General features: G+C 40.3%; 1 protein-coding gene across 7 annotated transcripts in view; it reads right to left on the reverse strand.

Moving 5' to 3' along the window:
* Positions 1 to 18,538, reverse strand: part of ACOT12 (acyl-CoA thioesterase 12) — a 79,557-nt gene extending 61,019 nt beyond the window's left edge. For 4 of the 7 annotated variants that reach the window (XR_004423496.1, XM_033110171.1, XM_033110173.1 and 1 more), the window contains exons 1-2: positions 6,788 to 7,210; positions 1,779 to 1,848 (exon numbers count right to left, since the gene is read on the reverse strand). Coding sequence is in view for 4 of the 7 variants with exons in the window: in XM_033110171.1 (XP_032966062.1) it covers positions 1,779 to 1,848; positions 6,788 to 6,914 (197 nt within the window). In the remaining 3 variants the exon portion in view is untranslated. Of the gene's footprint in view, positions 1 to 1,778; positions 1,849 to 6,787; positions 7,212 to 12,502; positions 12,567 to 18,497 lie in introns of those variants that run through there. The other 3 variants (XM_033110175.1, XM_033110174.1, XM_033110172.1) reach the window with 3 other exon arrangements.
* Between the last annotated feature and the right edge of the window lie 1,932 nt (positions 18,539 to 20,470).

A 20,470-nucleotide genomic window follows, 5' to 3' on the forward strand; every position in this document is an offset into this window, starting at 1 on the left:
ACTTAGGGTTTGAACACTGCTGGCAACTACCCCGTGGTCCTTGAGAACCATCCCAGACCTGAAACAGACAACCTTCTCTCTTCCTTTTCTTGTAAGTTATGTTCATGTCTTTAAGGATCAAGATATATGGAAGAGAAAAAAACAAACAAACAAAGAGGTACAACATTAAAATCAACGAAATTAAATAAAACTATATAATCCTTATTTATTACAAGTATTAGTATAAACTCTTTAAAAAAATACATAATTCCTAATTTTGTTCACTGGAAAGGCCTAGAAATAATGACCAATTCTCTATCAATGAGCACCTTTTCTGCCCAGACTGTGATCTCCACTTATCATTACTTTTGAAGAAATCTCTGATTCTAATTTTGTATGAGGAAATGTAAAAGATGAGCCCATTTTGTCATACCAGAAAGCAAAGGAGTTATTAAAGACTTCTAACTTTAGGGTTATAGCCAAAGGACTTAGGAACTAAACTGAAGAAGTTTCCACTGTCCGAGAGATGGGGCAGTCTGAGCATCCATAGGAATAATTGCATCAGAATTGAAATACATCAAATACGTTAAAATTCATGGGCTCATAATGATACCAAATAAAGGGAAAGAATAAATCCTGTGTTTCCTAGACAAATTGTACCTCAGGGTAACCAAGTAATCAATGAACTAAAATGTCTCTCTACACAAAATATTTTAGAAAATAAATGAAGAAATATAGAATTAGCATATTGCCATCTTACCAATATCTAATGAAATAATGGTTCTAGGTAATGATCAATATTATGTGCTCTCGACAGGAACTAGTTTTACCAAAATATCAAACCTTCACCAGATCAATGTTTAGATGTAATATCAATTTACAAGAAATACAAAGGACAACTCAACATGCTAAACAGGGATACAATGAGCAATACAAAATGGGGTAAATGTTATAGGACAAATGACCAGGTTTGTTTAAAAAGAAAATTCTAAGTGGAAAAAAAAAGGAAAATTATACGTTAAAAGACATATCAGCCATATTAGATACTGATTCAATAAACCAATTGTTTAAATTAAAAAAAAAAGTTTTTGACAATTGGGAATGATCATTTCTGTTAATGGTATTGTGATTATGTTATTATGTTTCCTAAAAGAGCTCTTATCTTTTAAAAATATATACTGAAATATTCTCAGATAATGCCTGGGATTTCAACCAAAATAATCTAGGTGTGTGTGGGAGTCTGGAGGTATATTGGTAAAACGAGAGTTAATTGTTGTTGTAGTTAGGTGATGGGTCCTTGGGGATACGCAGTACTAGTCTCTCATCTTCTGTGTGTGTTTGAAATATTTGTGTATCTTGTAATTTTCTACAATAAGAAGTGGTAAAGCACATACATACATAAAATGTTTCTCATAATTTAACATCTTTACTCAGGTGAATTAATGTTTACCCAACAACTTAATGATGAAATTCACCATCATAGAAATATTTATTATCATTAATTATTCTTCTAGTATAGGAAAAAGCCATTAAGAATCAACTTTAGAAATCCTGCTCTGCCTTCTACCAGAATGCATCTAATGCCCAAAGCTATTTCTCAACAAAATCAGGACTGAATTTACATTTAACAATGTTTACTAGAAATAGGTCCTGCAATTATTTTTATTACTGATTTACATTGGGTGAAATGTTATTTATTTTATTAATGAATTGGTCACTGACTTTAAATGAACAAGCTTACACGTTGCAAATGAACCGATACATCCAAGAGAAAAGTGTGATGGAGCAATGCCACTTACCTAGCTGTCTCCTCAAATTGTATGTCATCCACGGAAGCTGTTACACAGGAAACCCCAGCATGTTTTTCAGCTTCAAAAAAACAGGTACAAATGTGCTTCATTAGTTATGTCTGCATATTTCAGTATAGGGGAAAAGGAATAAAACTTCAGTGGATTTATTTTAGTAACTCATCCTCTCATTCAATAGAAGACCACTGTGCTCACGCTTCTAGATGATCTGGATCATTAACAGTTCCTTGGCTCTGTGAGTTATAGTTCTACCGCATGGGAATTACTGTACTTGATTCTAAGTTTTAATTCACATTATCTTTGATTTGAAATTCAATACCAATACCCAGCATACCTAGCTATTTAAGTAGCAATTTTAGTAAGTTGGTGCCAACTTTAAATATTTCGTATGGTACTACCTTACTTTTGTTTTAAAAACAATGCATTAAAGCCGTCCCCATTATCCCACATGACCAGTAACTGAATGTATTTAAACCACTGAGTCAGTGTAAGCACTGAACAGTAGGGGAGACCCTGAAATCACACCCCAAATCAGAAAGGCACTTCTTTGGACATCAGAGAAACAGATGGGCACATAGTAGGTATTTAGTCAATGTCTATTAGTTTTTATTACCAAATTTACTATGCACTAATTATGTTGGAGGAGGAGAGTATTGAGTAAGGTGGAGAGAGCTCCAGTTATTTCCATGATCCATGTCTGCATTTAATTTGTTGAGATATTTATTTTGATTGTTGGTTTTACTTTATAAAAACATAGAAGAATTTATTCTCTTCGGGAAAAATTTTGACATGTTTCTGCCAGAAACTGATTTTCACGAACAGTCAATTAAAACCCAAACAAGTTTTTTAAAGAATTTTTAACTCCATTTTAATTTTGGAGACGTCATTCTTAGTACCACATTATGAAAGAGAAAGAGTGAATTATGCTGAATTTGTATTCTTTGTGTGTAGTGGCTTCCTTTAATTGCCACATATATTAATTGATAATCCCAGGAAAAGAGAGATAAGAAAATATTCCAGAGAACAAATATTTTAAAACTCTCCTTCCTATGATATAATTCTGGAGAAAAAAAAAGTGAGATTCTGGTTTTACAGCTGGAAATAACTGTTCTTCTAAACGTGAACATGACATAAACTGAGTTACCAGAAAGCTAACCATAGCAGACCTCTGGAGTGGGGAGGATGGGCTTCCTAACTAAAGTTCTGTGAGAGAAAGTGCATGTCAAGATATCAGACCCTAGGAATACTCAAGGTATGTTCCATTTAATTCAGTGCATCAGACATTTGTTAAGTTCCCACTGATTTCTGGAGACTGCACTGAATCAGTCCTATCTTTCAATATTAACATCTTTTAACAGTTCTACTCAGTAGTAGTTAGAGATCCAGCCACAATCTGTGTCTTTGTAGAGCTTAAGATTTCCAGAGAATACTGGATCCTTGCAGATATATGCTGTAAAGCATTGACTAAAGAGTATCTAATAGACATTCATTCTACTTACCTGACAAGTAAGGTAAGGGGATGGGATGTTGAGCTTATCAAACACGATATTCTTGTTAATAAAGTGTTACCATGTACACCAACATGAGTTACTGGTTTTGAATGATTTAAATAATAACTGAAATACAATAACCAATAAAAGACTGAATTTTTATTGTATATATTGGTATCTACTATCTCTATATATCACACTATACTAGATTGCATTAGGGATCAAGAAGAAACATAATTATAATAATAGTTACCATTTATTAAGCATTTATTATTGGCCAGGCACTGAGCTAAGTATTTATGCATGTCCATTACATTAGATTGGTACTATTATTAGTTTCATTTTACAAATGAGGAAATTTAGACTTAGAAAGATTATTCTAAGAAAGATTGTTCTTAGAAAGATTGTTCTAAATAGTGATTTTTGATTACAGAAGCAGTAGGAACTCTCAGAAAAGACCACCCAATGTATGCTCTCTAGAGAAGTACTTGGCTAAATATGGGCTCTGGGGGCTTAATAGCCATTTTAAACTTTACATTGTAGACTTTCAAGAGACATTAAGTTGAAAAGAAAAAATAAAAACATAGAGAACCAACAAAGGGCCACAATTTTCACATGTGATTATATGTGATTATTTTCTTTTTATGTTGTCAGATATGAATTCAATAGTACCAACTTGTTCTGGCCTTTGATTTTTGACTGCTCTTCATACAGTATACCAAAGAAGAGAAACCCTAAAGCTATTCATGATTCCCTGGAGAAACCGAGAGAAGCTGAGGAACAGTAGCAGACTAGCTAAGTGGTTCTGACCCAGGTATGAGATGAAAGGGGATAAAAAATGGTGGTACCTCCATTCATTCATGCCTTTAACTAATATTGTTTGAACAGCTGTGCTATGCCAGCCTCTATATAAGGTGCAGAAAATACAAAACAGCCATGATCTGTGTTCTCATGGAGTCTAGTAGAGGAGTGAGGGATTAATTAAATGAATAAATAATAACAAAATGAATTAAGTGCTCTGACGAAAATAAGGATTTTATGAGGGTAACTAAGGAACAAGAGCTAGCTCGCTGGAACTCAGTGGTGGCAGTGGAGGCGTAGCAGAATGCTTGGGTTTGAGAGATTCTTTCAGGTAACATTGACAGGACTTGGTTCATCAATTGAACATGTGTAAAGGGATGCAAGGTAGAGGGCGGTATCAAGTTTAGAAAACTAGATTTTCTACTTGCATAATTGGATGAATTGGGTGACATTCTTGAGAAAGTGAACCCTGAGAAAGATTCACAAGTGAAATAGGGAGGGAAATGTGAGTCTGGCGTATTTCAGAAAAAAAAATGGATATGGAGGGTGGAGAATGACTCAGGAAGAGCTTCAAGCATCTAGGCTTAAGTGACTAAAAGTATAATGGGGCTACTGACAGAAATGAGGTCTGATGCCAAAATGACTGTATGTGAATATATTTAATCTTTCCTTAAATATTGAGAAGACGTTTTGAAATCTAGCAGTGCCAGGAGGTCATGGGAGTGCCCTGGGATCATGACTGTGATCTGTATTTATCATAGTAATGTGGCTGTACAGAAGCGCTTGTCAATAAAGAACTTGGGGTGGGAAAAATACCAGAAAACCAGTTTTGTAGTACTCCTATTGTATGTAAAATACTACGGAGGGGCATTTCTCTGTTACAGATTCAGTTACACCTTGGCTAACTAATGTCCATGTGCTTATGCGATGCCTCTTCTCACCATGGAGTGTTTAACACAGGCATTATTCATGTTTCCAAGCCAACTTTATCATAAAGCCTTCTTTACTATGGTATTGTTAGTAATATAGGTATTAAGGTCCAGAGTAATTGGCTATCAATTGAATCATTCTATGCTCTGAGTTTCCAAAGATGTAAAACCGCAGAAGGAAGGCAATTGTTTCTCCATTACAGGACAGAGATACTAAATGAGGTAACTTTAAAAGCCACTTCAATATTCACATAGTGTATTCAGTTTCCTTGGCAATAGGCATCATTACTTTTAATAACCTGAATGACTTCTATACTTGTTTCTTCTATAGGTGGATTAATTTTATATTCATGCTACCATTATGTTATTATAATCCACCTTAAATCCTGATCAAAAAAACTATTAAGATAGAAACTAAACAGACCTATCAACAAACAGAAAACAAACAGATTGGCATCAGAATTTTGCAGGTGGTTAGCACATAGGGGATTAGAAACTCTGTTAATACTCATGGGGAAAAGCAAGGCTCTGTAATCATCTGAGCTTTGCTTTTGTCCTCTGTAAAGTAAGGGTCCTGGAATACATGATCTTTAAAGCTCCTTCCAGGTCTAATATTTTATCTTAACATGTTCTACTTTAAATGTACATTTGCCAAGTCTATCAAGTGCCTTGTGCAAAGCCTGGCTTCTTTTTAGAAATGAGGTTTCAAGTTTTGGACCCATCCATCCATTGGTCTACCCAACCATATAACCAGAAGTTTTTCATTTAGAGCTTTCTAAGCATCGGAGAACTAGCTTCAGTTTGCATGCTAATTGGCTCTCCTTGGGAAAATAAAGAGGTGAACAAATTCATACACAAAGTAATGACAGATTGTGCTAAGTGGTGTGAAGTTGCAAAGGGCATTGTGATGAAGGTGACAAAAGGGTGCAAATGTAAACAGGTGGTTGGAAAACACTTCTCTGAGGAATGATATTTAAGCTGAGATGTGACCCATTCGAAGGACCAAGAGAAGAGTATGATGGCAAAAAGAAAAGCAGATGTAAAGACCCTGAGCAGAGACTAAATAGAGTACGGTAGGCAACAGACTGAATGCAGAAGCAGATACGAAAAGTGAGTAATCTTCCATTAAACCAGACATTAGAGAGACTTGCAGAAATGTAAGCCAATTCCACTCTTCTAAGTACATTTTTGTTATCGTTGAAAGTATAGTTCTTTTTCAATAAAAATATGTAATGGGCTCATTCCTTTTAAATAATTATGTTTAAAAATTTTTAGAATATAGTAAATATGGATAAAAATATAACCCACATTAACAGAAGCTCTCTGGGGTCCTCGTTTAGTTAACGGGGTAGGGTGAGCCTAAGACTAAAGCATTTGAGAAGCCTTAGTCCAGGTCACTTCCACTGTCGGATAAACTGGCTCACTCATTACGGTTGCAGCTGCACAGGGCTCACATGTCTAAATACCCTCCTTTCCCCACTTGTCCCAGGTCTTGGCTCTGGCGTGTCGAGGCTGAGGAGCCAGGCGTCGGTGTCCCCCCTGGGGTGGGTCATCCGGGACCCTTCCAAGTCCCGACCCTGCCATCCCGAACCCCGCCGTCCGCAGCCCCGCAGCCCCATATCCCGGTCCGGCTCCTAGTTCCCACACCCCTGCCATCCCGGACCACACCGCCGCTCGCCGCCAGTCAGGCCCTACATTCCGGACCCCTGGCACCCGGCCTCCCCGGTTCCGTGCCCCCTTGGAGCCCCCTCCCCCGCCTCTCGGCCCGCCGCGTCCCTACCCGCCAGGCAGGCGGTGGCGTCGATCCACTTGAGCAGCTGCCCCGCGCTCAGCTCGCCGCGGGAGTTGGCGTGCGCGGGCTGGATGGCCTGGCTCATGTGCACCTCGCCCGCCGCCGGCCGCTCCATGGCTGGGCCGCGAGGGACAAGCCTTCAGCCGCGGGCGCCTGGTCCGCGCCGGGGCCGAGTCCCGCTCCCTGCCGGCCTCCCCGGCCCGACCGGTGCACTGGGAGGTGGGATTCAGGTGCTGGGAATTTGGCCCCGGGAATATCGCGAGGAGGGCGAAGGTGAACTCTCCTCTGTGTCGGGAGAAGCCAAATCTGGGGCGACCGAGATTGGCAAAACTGGGAACAATCCGGGTTTCTCACCCGAAAAGGGAGGATAGCAGTACTTATCTCAGAGGACTAAGCAGAGCACTATGTGAGATAATGTATGAAACTCAGCACGTGCCTGGCTAAGACATAGGTGTTTGGGAAGCAAGTTAGTGAGGTCTGAAGAACTCGACAGGTAATGGGGAGTTGAGAATTGATGAGTTAAATGTTGTCCAAACAGTGTTGACCTTTAGCTTTAGAAGCTGATTTTAGAATTCGACATTTTTTTCCCCCGGGCTGTTGACTGCCTGGTAGAGTGGGCACCCACTCCTTAAGCCTCAGTTCAAAATCCACCTTCTGATTCTTAAGATATAATAGCTCCAAAGAACCCTATGTTGTTAATCATTTTGTTATGAAATTACCACACTGCCAAATAAACCAAAAACAAACAAACAAACAAACAAAAAAGTGCTGATGATTACAGACGCATCAGTCACCCCACAAAGCCAAGTAACCTTTTGGTTTTATTCAAGAGAATTTAACATTAGAAACGGTCACCTTATTACTAATGAACCCAGCAAATCCCAAGAGAATCTCTTCTTTACCAGGCGCAAAAATCTAGAACATTAAATGAAAGTTTTTATTCTCAGCCTTTAACACATAAAAGCTGCTACACTTTCTAGAGCTGAAATCAGTGACTTTACAAAACAGTTCTCATTAAGGAAAGGGTGACACCAGAAAACCTCCAGCACATAATAGATTCATAGATATTGTATTGTTAGGGACGGCTGCACCTGAGAGAGCTTTTGTGCGTGAAGAATGGAAGCCTGGAGAGCTGAAGCTATGTGCCAGGCATGCAGGTGACTTAATAGGAGCAGTTAAGGTAGCAGAGGGTCTGGCTTAACTCAGGGCTTCTGACTGTCCAAAGCAGCTGGCCACAAAACCTACCTGCCTCCAACAAATTGGTGGTGCTTTTTCATCCCTGTGCAGGCGGCCTGCCAAGCCCCAGCCTAGAGACATCAGAATGGAGATTCTGGTAATTTTGCTTCTCCTTTAAAGACTTTTTATGAAAGAACTAAGGAAACATGGACGTGATAACCTTCAGGATGCTCTCTGAGTAGGTTTCCATCCAGTATAAACATAAATAAGAATTGGATGTTCACTGAGGCAAACATGAAGTTTGACTTTTATAAAAAGCACAAAAATAACTTTTTTTTAACAAATTAAAACTTATACCTCCAAAATTGTCCTCTTTTGTATTTATATACTTAATGACAATGTTATTACTCACATCACTTTTGGCATTCCTCTTTGGATATGCTTCTAGTCACTAATGCCATTTGGCAGATTAGATTATTGTTCATCAGGTATCACTCCATCTACTGATAATTCCGTGGGAGGCACTTATTGATACTATGCTTGGCCACCTGACTTGCTTTGGAATGGAATGTGGGGACGTAAAAATGTAGCAGTTCCAAGCCTAGACCTTCCTATCTGACCTCGGCCATGAGGAGATTGACTATATGTCTGAGTAGCTGCCACATCAGCGTCTGGGTGCCAGGCTGAAGTCACATGTTGCCAAGCCTTTCTAGCCAACCTGTAGACTTGCAGACTTGTAAATGAGACATAACTACTTATTGTTGTATGTCACTGTGATCTGGGCATTTTCTGTTACTCAGCAACTGAAGGTTACATGCATGAATTTCGTTTATAAATATTTTAGGAAATTTATTAAGTTAATGGAAATAGAGTTTGTGTTTAGGCTGGGTTGTATTATTTTGGGTAAAAAAAGGTGACTAAAGTAGTAACGTGATCCTATACTTGGTTTCTTGTAAACTTGAGGAATTTTGAAAATGTTTTAGCATAGATGTAAGAAGTTAGATTTCTAAAGTGATTATCTGGAAGGGGACAGCTTGTATCTGTATGTCTAGGGATGTTTGATCAAAAAGCAGACATAGTATATAAACTCACTATTGTGTTTTCTTCTATGTATTATATCCTATTTAGATGTTTTTTGATTATGGTTTCATATCTTTTGTTAGTTTCACACTGATGTTCATTTTAATAGCCTCAGCCTAAAACTACTATTCTTATGTTTTTCTGAATGGTCTCTTTTTCTCTTGCACAATGAAAATGTCATCCGCATGTGTGAACATTTGCTATATCCTTTATCTGTCAAGGATTTTTGCTATTATGTTTAAAGAAAAGGCTTTCATTTTACATTTCTGTTTAGAGACATCTTTTGAAGATGAGCAGAATGTGAAACCAGCTTGATTTTAAAAGGTCATTCACAAAAGCAGGAAAGCTGATTGGGAAGAGTGTGGCAAATATGATAATTAGAACATCTTTAGAATGTTGGAGTGGGAAGGAAACTGTACAGTCTAACCCCGTCATTCTGGCGATGAGGAAACTAAATGTTTGCCCTGGGTCACATTACAAGGTAGTGGTCAGGCTTTGATAAAACTGAGAACAAGGAGCATGAAATATGAGAGGAGAGAAAAAAGTGCTTCCCCCAGAAACAGACCGTCCAACACGAATTTGAGAGTAAGCAGTTTATTTGTGAGAAAACTGCAGAAAGCAGTTGTAGGGAAATTAAAGTGTAATCCCCAGACCAGCAGCTTGAGCTTCACCTGGCAGCTTGTTAGAAATGCAGAATCTCAGGCCCTAGCCTGAGACCTGCTGTATGAGAATCTGCATTTTATTAAGATTCCCAGTGAGTCATGGGCACATTAAAGTTTGTGAAGAACAGCCTGAGTTATCCCTCTCAGAGACAGGAAAGCTGGGATTTTCATCCTCCAACTCCCATCCTTTATAGCCTAAGGGCTGCTTCCGGAAGCATTAACTCCCAGCACTTGGCTGACTGCAGGGTGAGCACAGGCTCTCAGGCAGAGTTTCGCTTTAGCAGGAGCTTGTGATGGTTACTGGGTGCTGAGGGGGCACAGACAAGGCACATAGAGCTGGGATACTTACACTGTTCTGAACATCAGAGGCAGCTGGGAGCCTTTTCATTTTAGGAAATGAATCCCAGGCGGAGGGTTTGGTAATGCAGAGTATTTCATACAGAGATGAACTCTATTGGCTTTCAGAATCGATCTCCACCTTTGGTATAGGTTACGAAAGGTGTCAGGTCCGTGTTTTCAAATTCAAATTTATAAGGATGTGGTTCAAAATTTAAATACAGAGTTCCTAAGCAAACATTCCAGAATGGGCTTTCTTATATTTTGGGTGCCAGCTTGCTGCCAGGGTCTCTGGCTCTTCTCTGCTCCTGGACCGGACTCTCAGGAACACTCTGAGCTTGGGAAACTGAAGCCTCAAGCCAACCTTTCTCCTGTTTGTCCCTGCGCTTCCACTGGCCCCAGCTCTTGGACAGACAAGTATTAGGTGTACAACCTAGGAGTCACCTAGTGCATGTGGAGTAAAGCACTACTTTTTTTTTTTTTTTGAACAAAAGCCATGTGTATACAGTCCAATATTTTCACTTCCCAAGATTTGCTTGGCTTCACCTTGGGACCAGGCGTTGCTCGGTGGAGGCCCCTAGCTGCCACCACCCCTACTTGTCAATATGCTGAAGTGCATTGACTGCTTTCAAATATTCAACTAGTGTTGCATCACTGGAACACCCCACGTAGTCATGGTGTGTAATCCCTTTTATATATTGATGGATTCTATTTGCTAATATTTTCTTAAGGATTTTTACATCTGTATTTTTGAGAGATACTGGTTTGCAGTTTTCTTTGTTTTCCCCTCCCTCCCTGTCTTTGTTAGTCTGGAACAAGTCTTCACTTTCATGACCTTCCACTTTTGAAGGTTACAGGCCAGTTATTTTCTAGAATGACAATTTGGGTCTGCATGTTCTTTCCTCATAACTAGATGGAGTTTTTGCATCTTTGGCAAGGATGTCAAGGAGTGATGCTTCATTCTTCTTCGTGCATGTTATCAGGTGGTACACAATTTTAATCTGTCCCATTTTTGATGATGTTCATTTTGGTAATTTGAGTAAAGTGGTATTTCCAGGTCTTTCTCTTGAAAATTTACCCTTTGTAATTAAGAAAAATTTTGTATGAAGGTATTTTGAAATTATGTGAATATCTTATGTCTCATTAAACTTTTTATTTATTTGTTAATTTATTTTGATCTCTATGGATTCATATTTTATTCAATGGACTATTCTTTGTTATTATTATTATTCATTTTAATGCTCAAATTGTCCCCAGTTGGATCAGAAGGAGCCCCCATAAGCTGACTTCTCTGTCCTTTTGACATGTCCCTATCATTCTGTCGTAATTCCATATCTTCTAGTGCAACCAAATGTTTCAGGCTCATCTTGTCTTTTTTCCTTCTCCATCCCTGAAACCAGACATCCTAACCACCATAACATGAATGAATATTACCTTTTGTGGCAAAAAGTGTGATTAAGGGTCTGAGAGGAGTTTATGCTGGATTATGCAGGTGCCCCCTAATCACAAGCCCACGTATTCTTACAGACAGACACCCAGAGGAGAAAACACACCGAAAAGAGGAGAGACTGAAGCGCCGGGGTCACAGGCTGAGGACCACAGGGCACCGCCAGAAGTGGGAAGCGTAGGGAAGGTTCTCCTCCAGAGCCTTTGGACGGAGTGTGTCCCTGCCTGCACCTTGGACTTCTGGGCTCCAGAACTGGGAGAAAATAAATGTCTGTTGTTTTAAGCCACCCGGTTTGTGGTAATTGGTTCCATCAGCTCTAGGAAACTAACACGTTATCTATAAAACCATGATTTCAGACAGATAGATCAGTTCCCATCTACCACTGCAGAGTTCATTCTATTTCTCCTTCCCGGAATTTCGAACTCCATTTTCTGACAATGAGACGCCCGTCTTACATCATGCTTAATGGATTGCCTTATTTGATCAGTCCCCCTGTGTGTACCCAGCCTTCCACCTCCTCAGCACCCTTGGCTCAGGCTTTGGCCCTTACCAATTGGCACCCAACAGGTCTGTATCCTGGGGCTGACCTCCCTAGTTGGTGGTGCCTCCTGCTGGGGCACCTCCCCACACACACCTTGTTCCACCCCCGCAATGATCTTAGTCCTGCATTGCTCAGAAAGACAAGGGAAAAAAAGGGCAAAGGGGTCAGGAAGAGGAAGTCCCTGCCTGGGTGGATGCTCTTCCCACCGCCCTTCCTGAGTGTCCTGATGCCCACCACACTGCCCTGCCCACCCTGGAGATGTGTGTGTCCACCCACGGCCGTGCTAGACTTAGCTGTGACCCTTCATCGAGGCCCAGCCTGTGCCCACGTGAGTGAAGGGCACAGGCCTCACGTGGGAGAGCAGCGAGCGGGCACCCACTGAGCAGTGCTGCACCCAGAGGGACAGAGTGTATCTTTTCACACAGCCAGCCTGGGAGTGGTGCTGGCAGGCTAAAACCTACCTGGAGATTTCGATTCTTCATTTCATTGAGGAAGAGGCATACACCTAAACATCAGAGGCATTTCCTGGTGGCAAATGGATAATATTTATTCCTATTAGATAGGCATCAATCTGCCTTAAAGAAACTTTCAGATTAAACTTCAGGGATGAAACAAGATTAGTCCTGACAGGTGTACAGATCGTCAAAGAATGTGCAATAACTCCTCATAAAACAGCCAAAAATAATTCTTTCTGGCAGTTCGACATTTTATAAAGAGCCCTTGTGGTTTGTGCTTGATAATATACTGCCTTAAAATTTAGAATTGTTTAATACAAACACATCTTTTCTTTTCAAAGAGAGTCATTCATCAATTAATCGATTCATTCAACACAGATTATTTTGAATGCCTAATATTGACCAGACACTGGGCTAAATATAAGGCAAGGCTCCTGTTCTCAGCAAACTCATAGTCTGGTGGGGAAGACAGTGGGCAAATCAGTAGTGTAATGTGATAAGGGCATATCAAAAGATACGGTACACCCCCAATAAACTTCAATTTAAAAAAAAGAAAAAAGAAAAAGATACGGTACACAATGCCATGGGGACATAGAGAGGGGAGGCTCTCCTCCACATGGCCATCCCCAGAAAGTCTTCATCACTCTGTCAATCAAGCAGCAGAACCTAAGCATGCTAAGCAAAGCTCCCAGAATTCTTTGTGGCTCCCAGAATTCACCAGATATGAAAAATCAGCCTTGATAACGGGCAGGAGCAAAGTCTATGCTGCAGGCCTGGGAAGCACAGCAAATATTGCTTACTAAGAAGATTCTGATATGGCCTTGTCCCTGCTCCTCCCTTCCTCAGGCAACTTGGTCAAGATTGGAAATCATAGGAGAGAACATCTATCTGACCAAGCGTAAGTAATATGTCTGCCCATGACCCTCGGGCTGGGAAGGGCACAGGGAAGGGTGAAATCTGTTCCTTTCAGTTTCAGTAGAGCTGAGATAGGTGGCTGGGATTATCTTTTCACTAAGATTAAACACAGTGAGGGAGAAGTGGTGCCCCGAAAGGAAAGTGAATTCTGATTAGGAATAGAAAGTGGAAGCTAGACAATTTTTAAAAATTACTAATGACTCATACGACGGCATTCAGGCATGGGGAAGACTACGGGGAAAGAAAAGTCCTCGGTAATATTGTTGTGCTGCTGGATCAACCCTCACCTGAAAGCAGAATGCTTTGGAACTTTCCGATTATGTGAACAACGAAGTTTCCCCTACTCCCCCACTTTTTTTGCTTTAAGACCATTTAAGTTTGATTATCTGTTATGTGTAACCAAAAGATTTCTAACTGATGCACCCCTCACAATGCTTATACAATTGCTGGCAGGCTTCTATTTTTCTTTTATTTCCTATGAAAATATTCATTATTTTTTTCAATCTGTGAGTGACTTCAGTGCTGCCCATTTGAGCTCATATCAGGTCAGTGATCTAGCTCATAACATCTCACCTTTATTTTAAATCATTTTTCTCAGATAGGTGGTATACTTTCATGCTGTTTACTTGCACCATTTGTAGTATCCTAATAAAGGCAACATTACACCGAAAATAGTTTTTTTCATACAGCAATTTTGAAATCTGTGTGCAGCTGACTGTGCTAGAGATGTGAAAACCTACACAGTCATCAGTGTGTCCTCAGATCGGACAGCTGGGCGGGCAGTCACCACCGGGTCTCAGCTGCACACGGCTTACCTGGGTGCGTGGGGCACACGAGCAGCATCAAAGAGATCAGGTCAGCTCCTGTCCCTACGGGACACTAACAAAGTCACCCAATTTTATGTAGTGCCACATTATCCTGAGGGGCTTTAGACTCATTAATTTATCCACAGAGATTCTCCACGAGGTTGGCCACTATAATTATCATAATTTTTAAGTGACAAAACTAAAGTCCATGAATTTACCCCAAGTTGCCCACCTAATTAGTAACCAAATCTGAGTTCCTAAGTAACTGCTTCTTGACTCACATACCCAAGTAACAAACCACCCTGGCCATTTACAATTTTATTTAGATCAAGTCATATCGTTTGTAATAATATCCCAATAATCATCATAAAATTTGAAAAGAAAATTTTTTTCCATAATGCAGATATGGATTTTATTTAGGATTTTTTTTTCTCTTAGCTTTATCACTTGCAGAGAAAATGAAAGAAGAGAAAATGTGGGAAAGTGACCTAGTGCCAACCGACAGTAATTTATCTGAACCATTGCCCATTTTTTAGCATGGTGAGTTGTATGCTAAATTGTGACTGTGATTGATAAAATTTTCATATTCTTAAGAATTACTTTCTACTATATGATTGATTTCCTGAATACATTTTAATGCTCTTCACATTTAATTGAAAATAACTTTACATTAGATGTCAGTAATTTGCAAGTCAGAAAAATGTTTGTTTACATATTGGAACTAATAAAGACAAGAATTTAAATAAATCTTTGTTTAGATTTCCTACCTGTTGGAATTACAACTCTCTCACACATCCTCTCCTAGACTGAATCACACAGAAAGCCTCAAATATCAAGGGATATAAAAGTGGACCACCATTGCCTTTTTATTTTGTTTCTGTTCTTATCGTTAAACTAGGTCAGAAGATGTTTGGAGGCAAACAACCACCATAAATTAGTCTTTCCACATCCTAATGTGAATGGGAGTAGGGATTCAAATGGATCCGGAATCTTCTCTCAGCATCATTAAGGGCTTTCCTTTCAATACACTTGCTCTAGGGGCCAGAGAAACAAAAGTGCACAAACAGACAAAATTCCCTGCTCTCATAGAGCTTACATTGTGGTCAGGGGAGGCAGAAATTGAACACAATAAACATGTAAATTTGTTTGGAGGGAACGCGTGCGCACGATGCTTTGGGGAAAAATAAGACTAAAGGAGAGGGATGGAGTGGGGGGGCATTGTTATAATTTTACACAGAATGGTCAGGGCAGGCCTCGCTGAGAACACAACACTTGAGCAAAGGTTTGAAGTGGGAGAGAGAGAGAGAGCCAGGAAGCCTCTCTGGGGGGTGAAGGCAGTTGTCTTCCGGAGTCTTCATGAATGTTCCTATCCTCCTCTCTCGGGCTCCATGGCAGGATGACATTTCATAGCTCCCTGACTATGAATGTTTTGGCCAATGAAATGTAGACAGTGGTGGGTGAAGGACTTTACGAGCCAGGGCAGGACTAGTCATGTTCCCTTTGCTTTAGCCAGCGGAGTTCCAGATAGAAGAAGCTCCAGCAGGTTGTATCTTGATTGGAATGACATGGACGAGAGCCAGCATCTGACCCATGTGCTCGGCTGCTTTAAACCTGAGATTCTGGGGTTGTTTGCTATTGCAGCATTGCCCGGGTTGTTCTAACACGACAGTGTCCTGGAAGAGTGCCCAGTAAGTGCAAAGGCCTGAGGTAGAAGGGTACCTGGTATGTTTGAGGAGCAGCACAGTGGGGCAGAGCAGGTGGGGGGCCTGAGATCATGTCAGAAAAGTAATGAAAAGGTTACAAGGCCATTGTAAGGATTTTGGCTTTTAATCCGAGTAAAATGGGGAATTGGAGAGTTTTAAGCAGAGGAATGACACGATTTGCATTACGTCTCAAAAGAATCACTCTGGCTGCTCTTTGGAGAACAGATTGTGGGGGGCTAAGGCAGGAGGAGTGGAGTTAGGAGATCACTGCAGATCATTATAATGTCCCTCTCCTGTGTCCTTAATATAACACAAGGGTCTGGGAAGCAAGAGATGGAAGTAAGAATGAACCTATGTATCACCACTTCTGGTGACTCACTTTAGAAATGTGTGATTCCAGTCCTCACAATTTCAGGTTTTGTGGATTTAGAGCTCCTGATTCCCATAGGGGAAACACTTCTTCCGGGGGTCTAGGAAGAATCCCGGTCACTTCAGGCTCTTTGTGCCAAGAGACCGGCAAAAAGGAAAGGTGTCACCATCCTGGCAGAAGTAACTGACGCTGAACTCCAGGAAGAGGTGGGACTTCTGGGGAAAGGCCAAAATACATTTGGCATGCAGTGATTCCTGGGGGCATCCCTTGGTTCTCCCTTGCCAATTTTGGTGATAAGACCTATGCAGCAGCTGTGGCTTGTGCCTGGCATGGTGACAAGGGATGAACCAGATCCCTCGGGGATGAAGGTCTGTTTCACCCACCAGGTAAACCACCTGAGCCAGTAATGGTGCTAGCCAAGGGTAATGTGGAACAGGTAGTTGGGGAGAGGATTATTAGGATCAGTCACAGTTCTGAAACCGGCTGCAGCAATGGGGCTACAGTTTGCCCCGTTTAACTTCCTCTTATAAATTTTCTCTAGGAAAGGGGACCAACCTTTGGATCTGGGGGCAGCTACTCCAAGGTGGTATGACTTACTACTGTACAAAGCAAGTGGATCTGAGCAGTGCCCCCGGTGGGCGTTCGTGGATTTTTGTGGTGTGCTGCACGGATACGGTCTTTAGGACCCAAACATTCATTTCCCTCAACTACCAAGAGTGTCCCTACTGTTGGGTTACACCTCAGTACCTCCCCAGGAAGTGTCTGTAGTGGAAGGGAACTGCCAGGCTTTAGATTTATTTGTTCCTCCTCTGAGGCACTTAGTGTTCATTGAATGGTTACTTTGGGGAATACAAAGGGCTGGCCTCTTGCCTCGGTCTGGCACATCTCTGAGGAATGTGCCTGGTTTAGACTCTCCATGGGATTAGCAAGGTCTCTGTTGCATCTACATCACAGATCAGCTTCTCCCCCTGCTCAGTCCTGCTCCCTTCCCTTCTGTGGTCAGCAGAATAATGGCCTCCCAGAGATGTCTACATCTACTCCTCATAACCTGTGAATGTGTTACTTACATGGCAAAAGGAACTTTGCAGATGCAATTAAGTTAAAGATCTGGACGTAGGTTATCTTTGGTGGGCCAAATGGAATCACAAGGGTCCTTATAAGAGAGAATTAGGAGGTCAGAGAAGAAAGAAAACGCTGTGCTGCTGGTTTTGAAGAAGGAAGAAGGGACCGTAACTCAAGGAATGTAGGTGGCCTCTAGAAGATGAAAAAGTCAAGGAAACGGATTATTCTTAAGAACCCCAGAAGGAATGCAGCCCTGTCAACCCATTTTGAATTTCTGACGTCTAGAACTGTAAGATGATAAATTGTGCTGCATTGAGCCAATAAGTTTGTGGTAAATTGTTACATCAACAACAAGAAAGGAATTCACCATCCCTTACAGATATTGTTTGGGAAAGCACTCCCTAAAAACTTCCAGCATGCAAATCTTTACTCAGGTTCTGTTAACCAGGGAATCTGGCTTACAATGTCACACTTGTAGACAGATTTGATCAGGGGAAAGAATCCTGTGGGGAATGAAATCAACTTAGTGGCCAAGAGTTTTAGGTTTCTCCAGGTAAACATGACTGGCCACTAACCTACACATGACCTTCCACACTCAGTTTTGGGGTATCTCTTATGCAGTAATAGTAACCAGGACTTGGAAATAGGGCAGGACACATTCTCTTCATTGCAAGCCTGTCTCTAAAAATTGTGGAACTTAGAGCAAGAGTTCAAATGAAGGCCCACACACCAGAAGTCTAAATAGTTAAGATTATAAGTAAGGAGCAAATTGTGAAATAAAATATATTCTGTCTTCCCATCCTAAAAATATACATTCATGATGACAAAATAGAAAGTTGAGAAAATATAAAGCATAACTGAATTTAATTATTGTTACACATATCTGTTCTGTTGACGGGCTGGCGATGTTTGGATGAGTAACTTTCATAGTGTAGCAAGTTACACAGCTGCTATGTGCCGCTGTGGCAAATACTGCCCTAATTTCAAGTATCTCCTGAGTCAGGAATTAGAACATGAGAAAAAGAAAAGAAAAAGAAAGAAGACAGTACTCCCAGGAATACCTTGGCATGCAATAGAATCTATTTTATACATAACCATCCTACAGTAAAGTTTTGCCAAGAGACTTAATTTCTCTTTTCACCTACCTGAGAAATTTTCCCACTCAAATGCTCCGACACTCTAAAGCAGTGTTTCTCGCTGACACTAAAACACCACAAACTTTTGTTAAATTCAGACACAACCCCTTTTGATTGAGGGCATAGGGCAAGCAAGGTGGGGAGGCATTTCCCTGAGGCCTGTTACCTGTTACAGCAGATATTTGGGGCTAAGGTGGTGCCATGTCAGCGCTGAGTGCCACATGCCAAGAGGCAGAGTACCTCACGTACGGTTTAATAAAAATTTGGGTAACTGTGCTTGTGACACATAGGGCCCTTTAAAGTGTGGGATGATGGGATGAGGGCACAGGCCCTTTTTGCTGTAAGGGCATTGCCTCTTCATCTTTTGATGATATAGGGACAGGTGTCTGGGAAATAATGGCAGACATTTAACTAAGTGGGGTTTTATCCATCTCCAACCCCCATAGCCTCAGCAACAGAGAACAACAACAAGGCTGCAAACCGACTGTTTAGTGATTCACATCAGCCATTGTTCTCATTCATTCACGTGTCAGACGCTGTTCTAGGCACAGCAGTTCGCAGAGTTCCTACTCCCATAGAGCTCACATTCTAGTGGGAAAGAGCAAAGAACAACACATAAACAGACTAATAAGTAAGACATTAGCATAGGAATAAGTGCTATGAAGAAAATAAAGCGCGGAATGGGGCGGGCAGGGGGCTTTAGCTAAGGGGTCCTGGAAGAACCCCTAGAGAGGTGACGTTTGGGCTGAGACCCAGAATACACGTAGGAGACAATTAACGCAAATATTGGGCAGATTAGCTAACTGAATTTCCTGATATTAGAGGGTTAAGAAGAACCACTTTTTAAACTGACTATTTAATTTTTTTAAAAAACAATTTTATTATAGTTGGTATACAATATTATATTAGTTTCATGGGTACACACTAGTAGTTCAACATTTGTCTGCCTCACGATGTGATCACCACACTGAGTGTAATAATGATCTGTCACTGTGCAAAGTTATCACATTATTATTCACTATATTCCCCTTCGCCTTTTTCACCCATCCCCCTAACCCCAACGATAAATTGGTGCAGCCACTATGGAAAATACTATGAAGATTCCTCAAAAAATTAAAAATAGAACTACCATATGACCAATTCCACTTCTGGGTATTTATATGAAGAAAATGAAAACACTGATTTGAAGATACATGCACTTCTATGTTCACTGCAGCATTATTTACAATAGCCAAGATATGGAAGTAACCTAAGTGTCCATCGATAGAGGAATGGACAATGAATATGTGGTATATATACAATGGAGTATTATTCACCAAAAAAAAAAAAAACAGGAACCACTTTTTAAACTTCAATACTTAATGGACATCTTTCCCAAGTACTTTGGCCCACTTTCTTGATATAGTTTATAGCGTAACAAATATAAAAATCTTTCATACTTCTGGATCTTCCATCACGTCAATGATTAGTGCACAGATATATGTAGAATATGTTGTGATTAGACCAAATCTGACATGAATCCAGAATATACCGTACAAAACATATCACTTGAATAGAATTTTTATATCAGCTACTTTTCTGCTTCTCTTTCTCAAATCACAGCAAAGTAATACAAAATTAAAAATCTTTCAGACTTCTAATTAATGTTTTCCTATAACTGATTTTAACATGAAAGGCTTAATTTAGCTAGATAAGTTTTTAAAAAGCTAAATCAACATAGAATGTGATTCTTGGAAAATTTAGTCCTATATACATGTCATGAGATTTTTAATTAAAGAATACTGAAGTTGTAAGTCCTTAGCCAAGGTACCTCATTGACTGAAACAGCAAAACTTTAACTTCTTTCAGTTTAGAAAAGGAAATTTACCAGTTGGTTTTAAGAGAAATATTATGCATAATTTGGGATTTTAAAATAAGGTCTAAATATTTTATTCATATAAAATATTTATATATTTTTATTCATATAATCAATCTAAGAAATG

The sequence above is a fragment of the Rhinolophus ferrumequinum genome, chromosome 7 (genome assembly GCF_004115265.2).
Source record: "Rhinolophus ferrumequinum isolate MPI-CBG mRhiFer1 chromosome 7, mRhiFer1_v1.p, whole genome shotgun sequence".
Taxonomy (NCBI): domain Eukaryota; kingdom Metazoa; phylum Chordata; class Mammalia; order Chiroptera; family Rhinolophidae; genus Rhinolophus; species Rhinolophus ferrumequinum.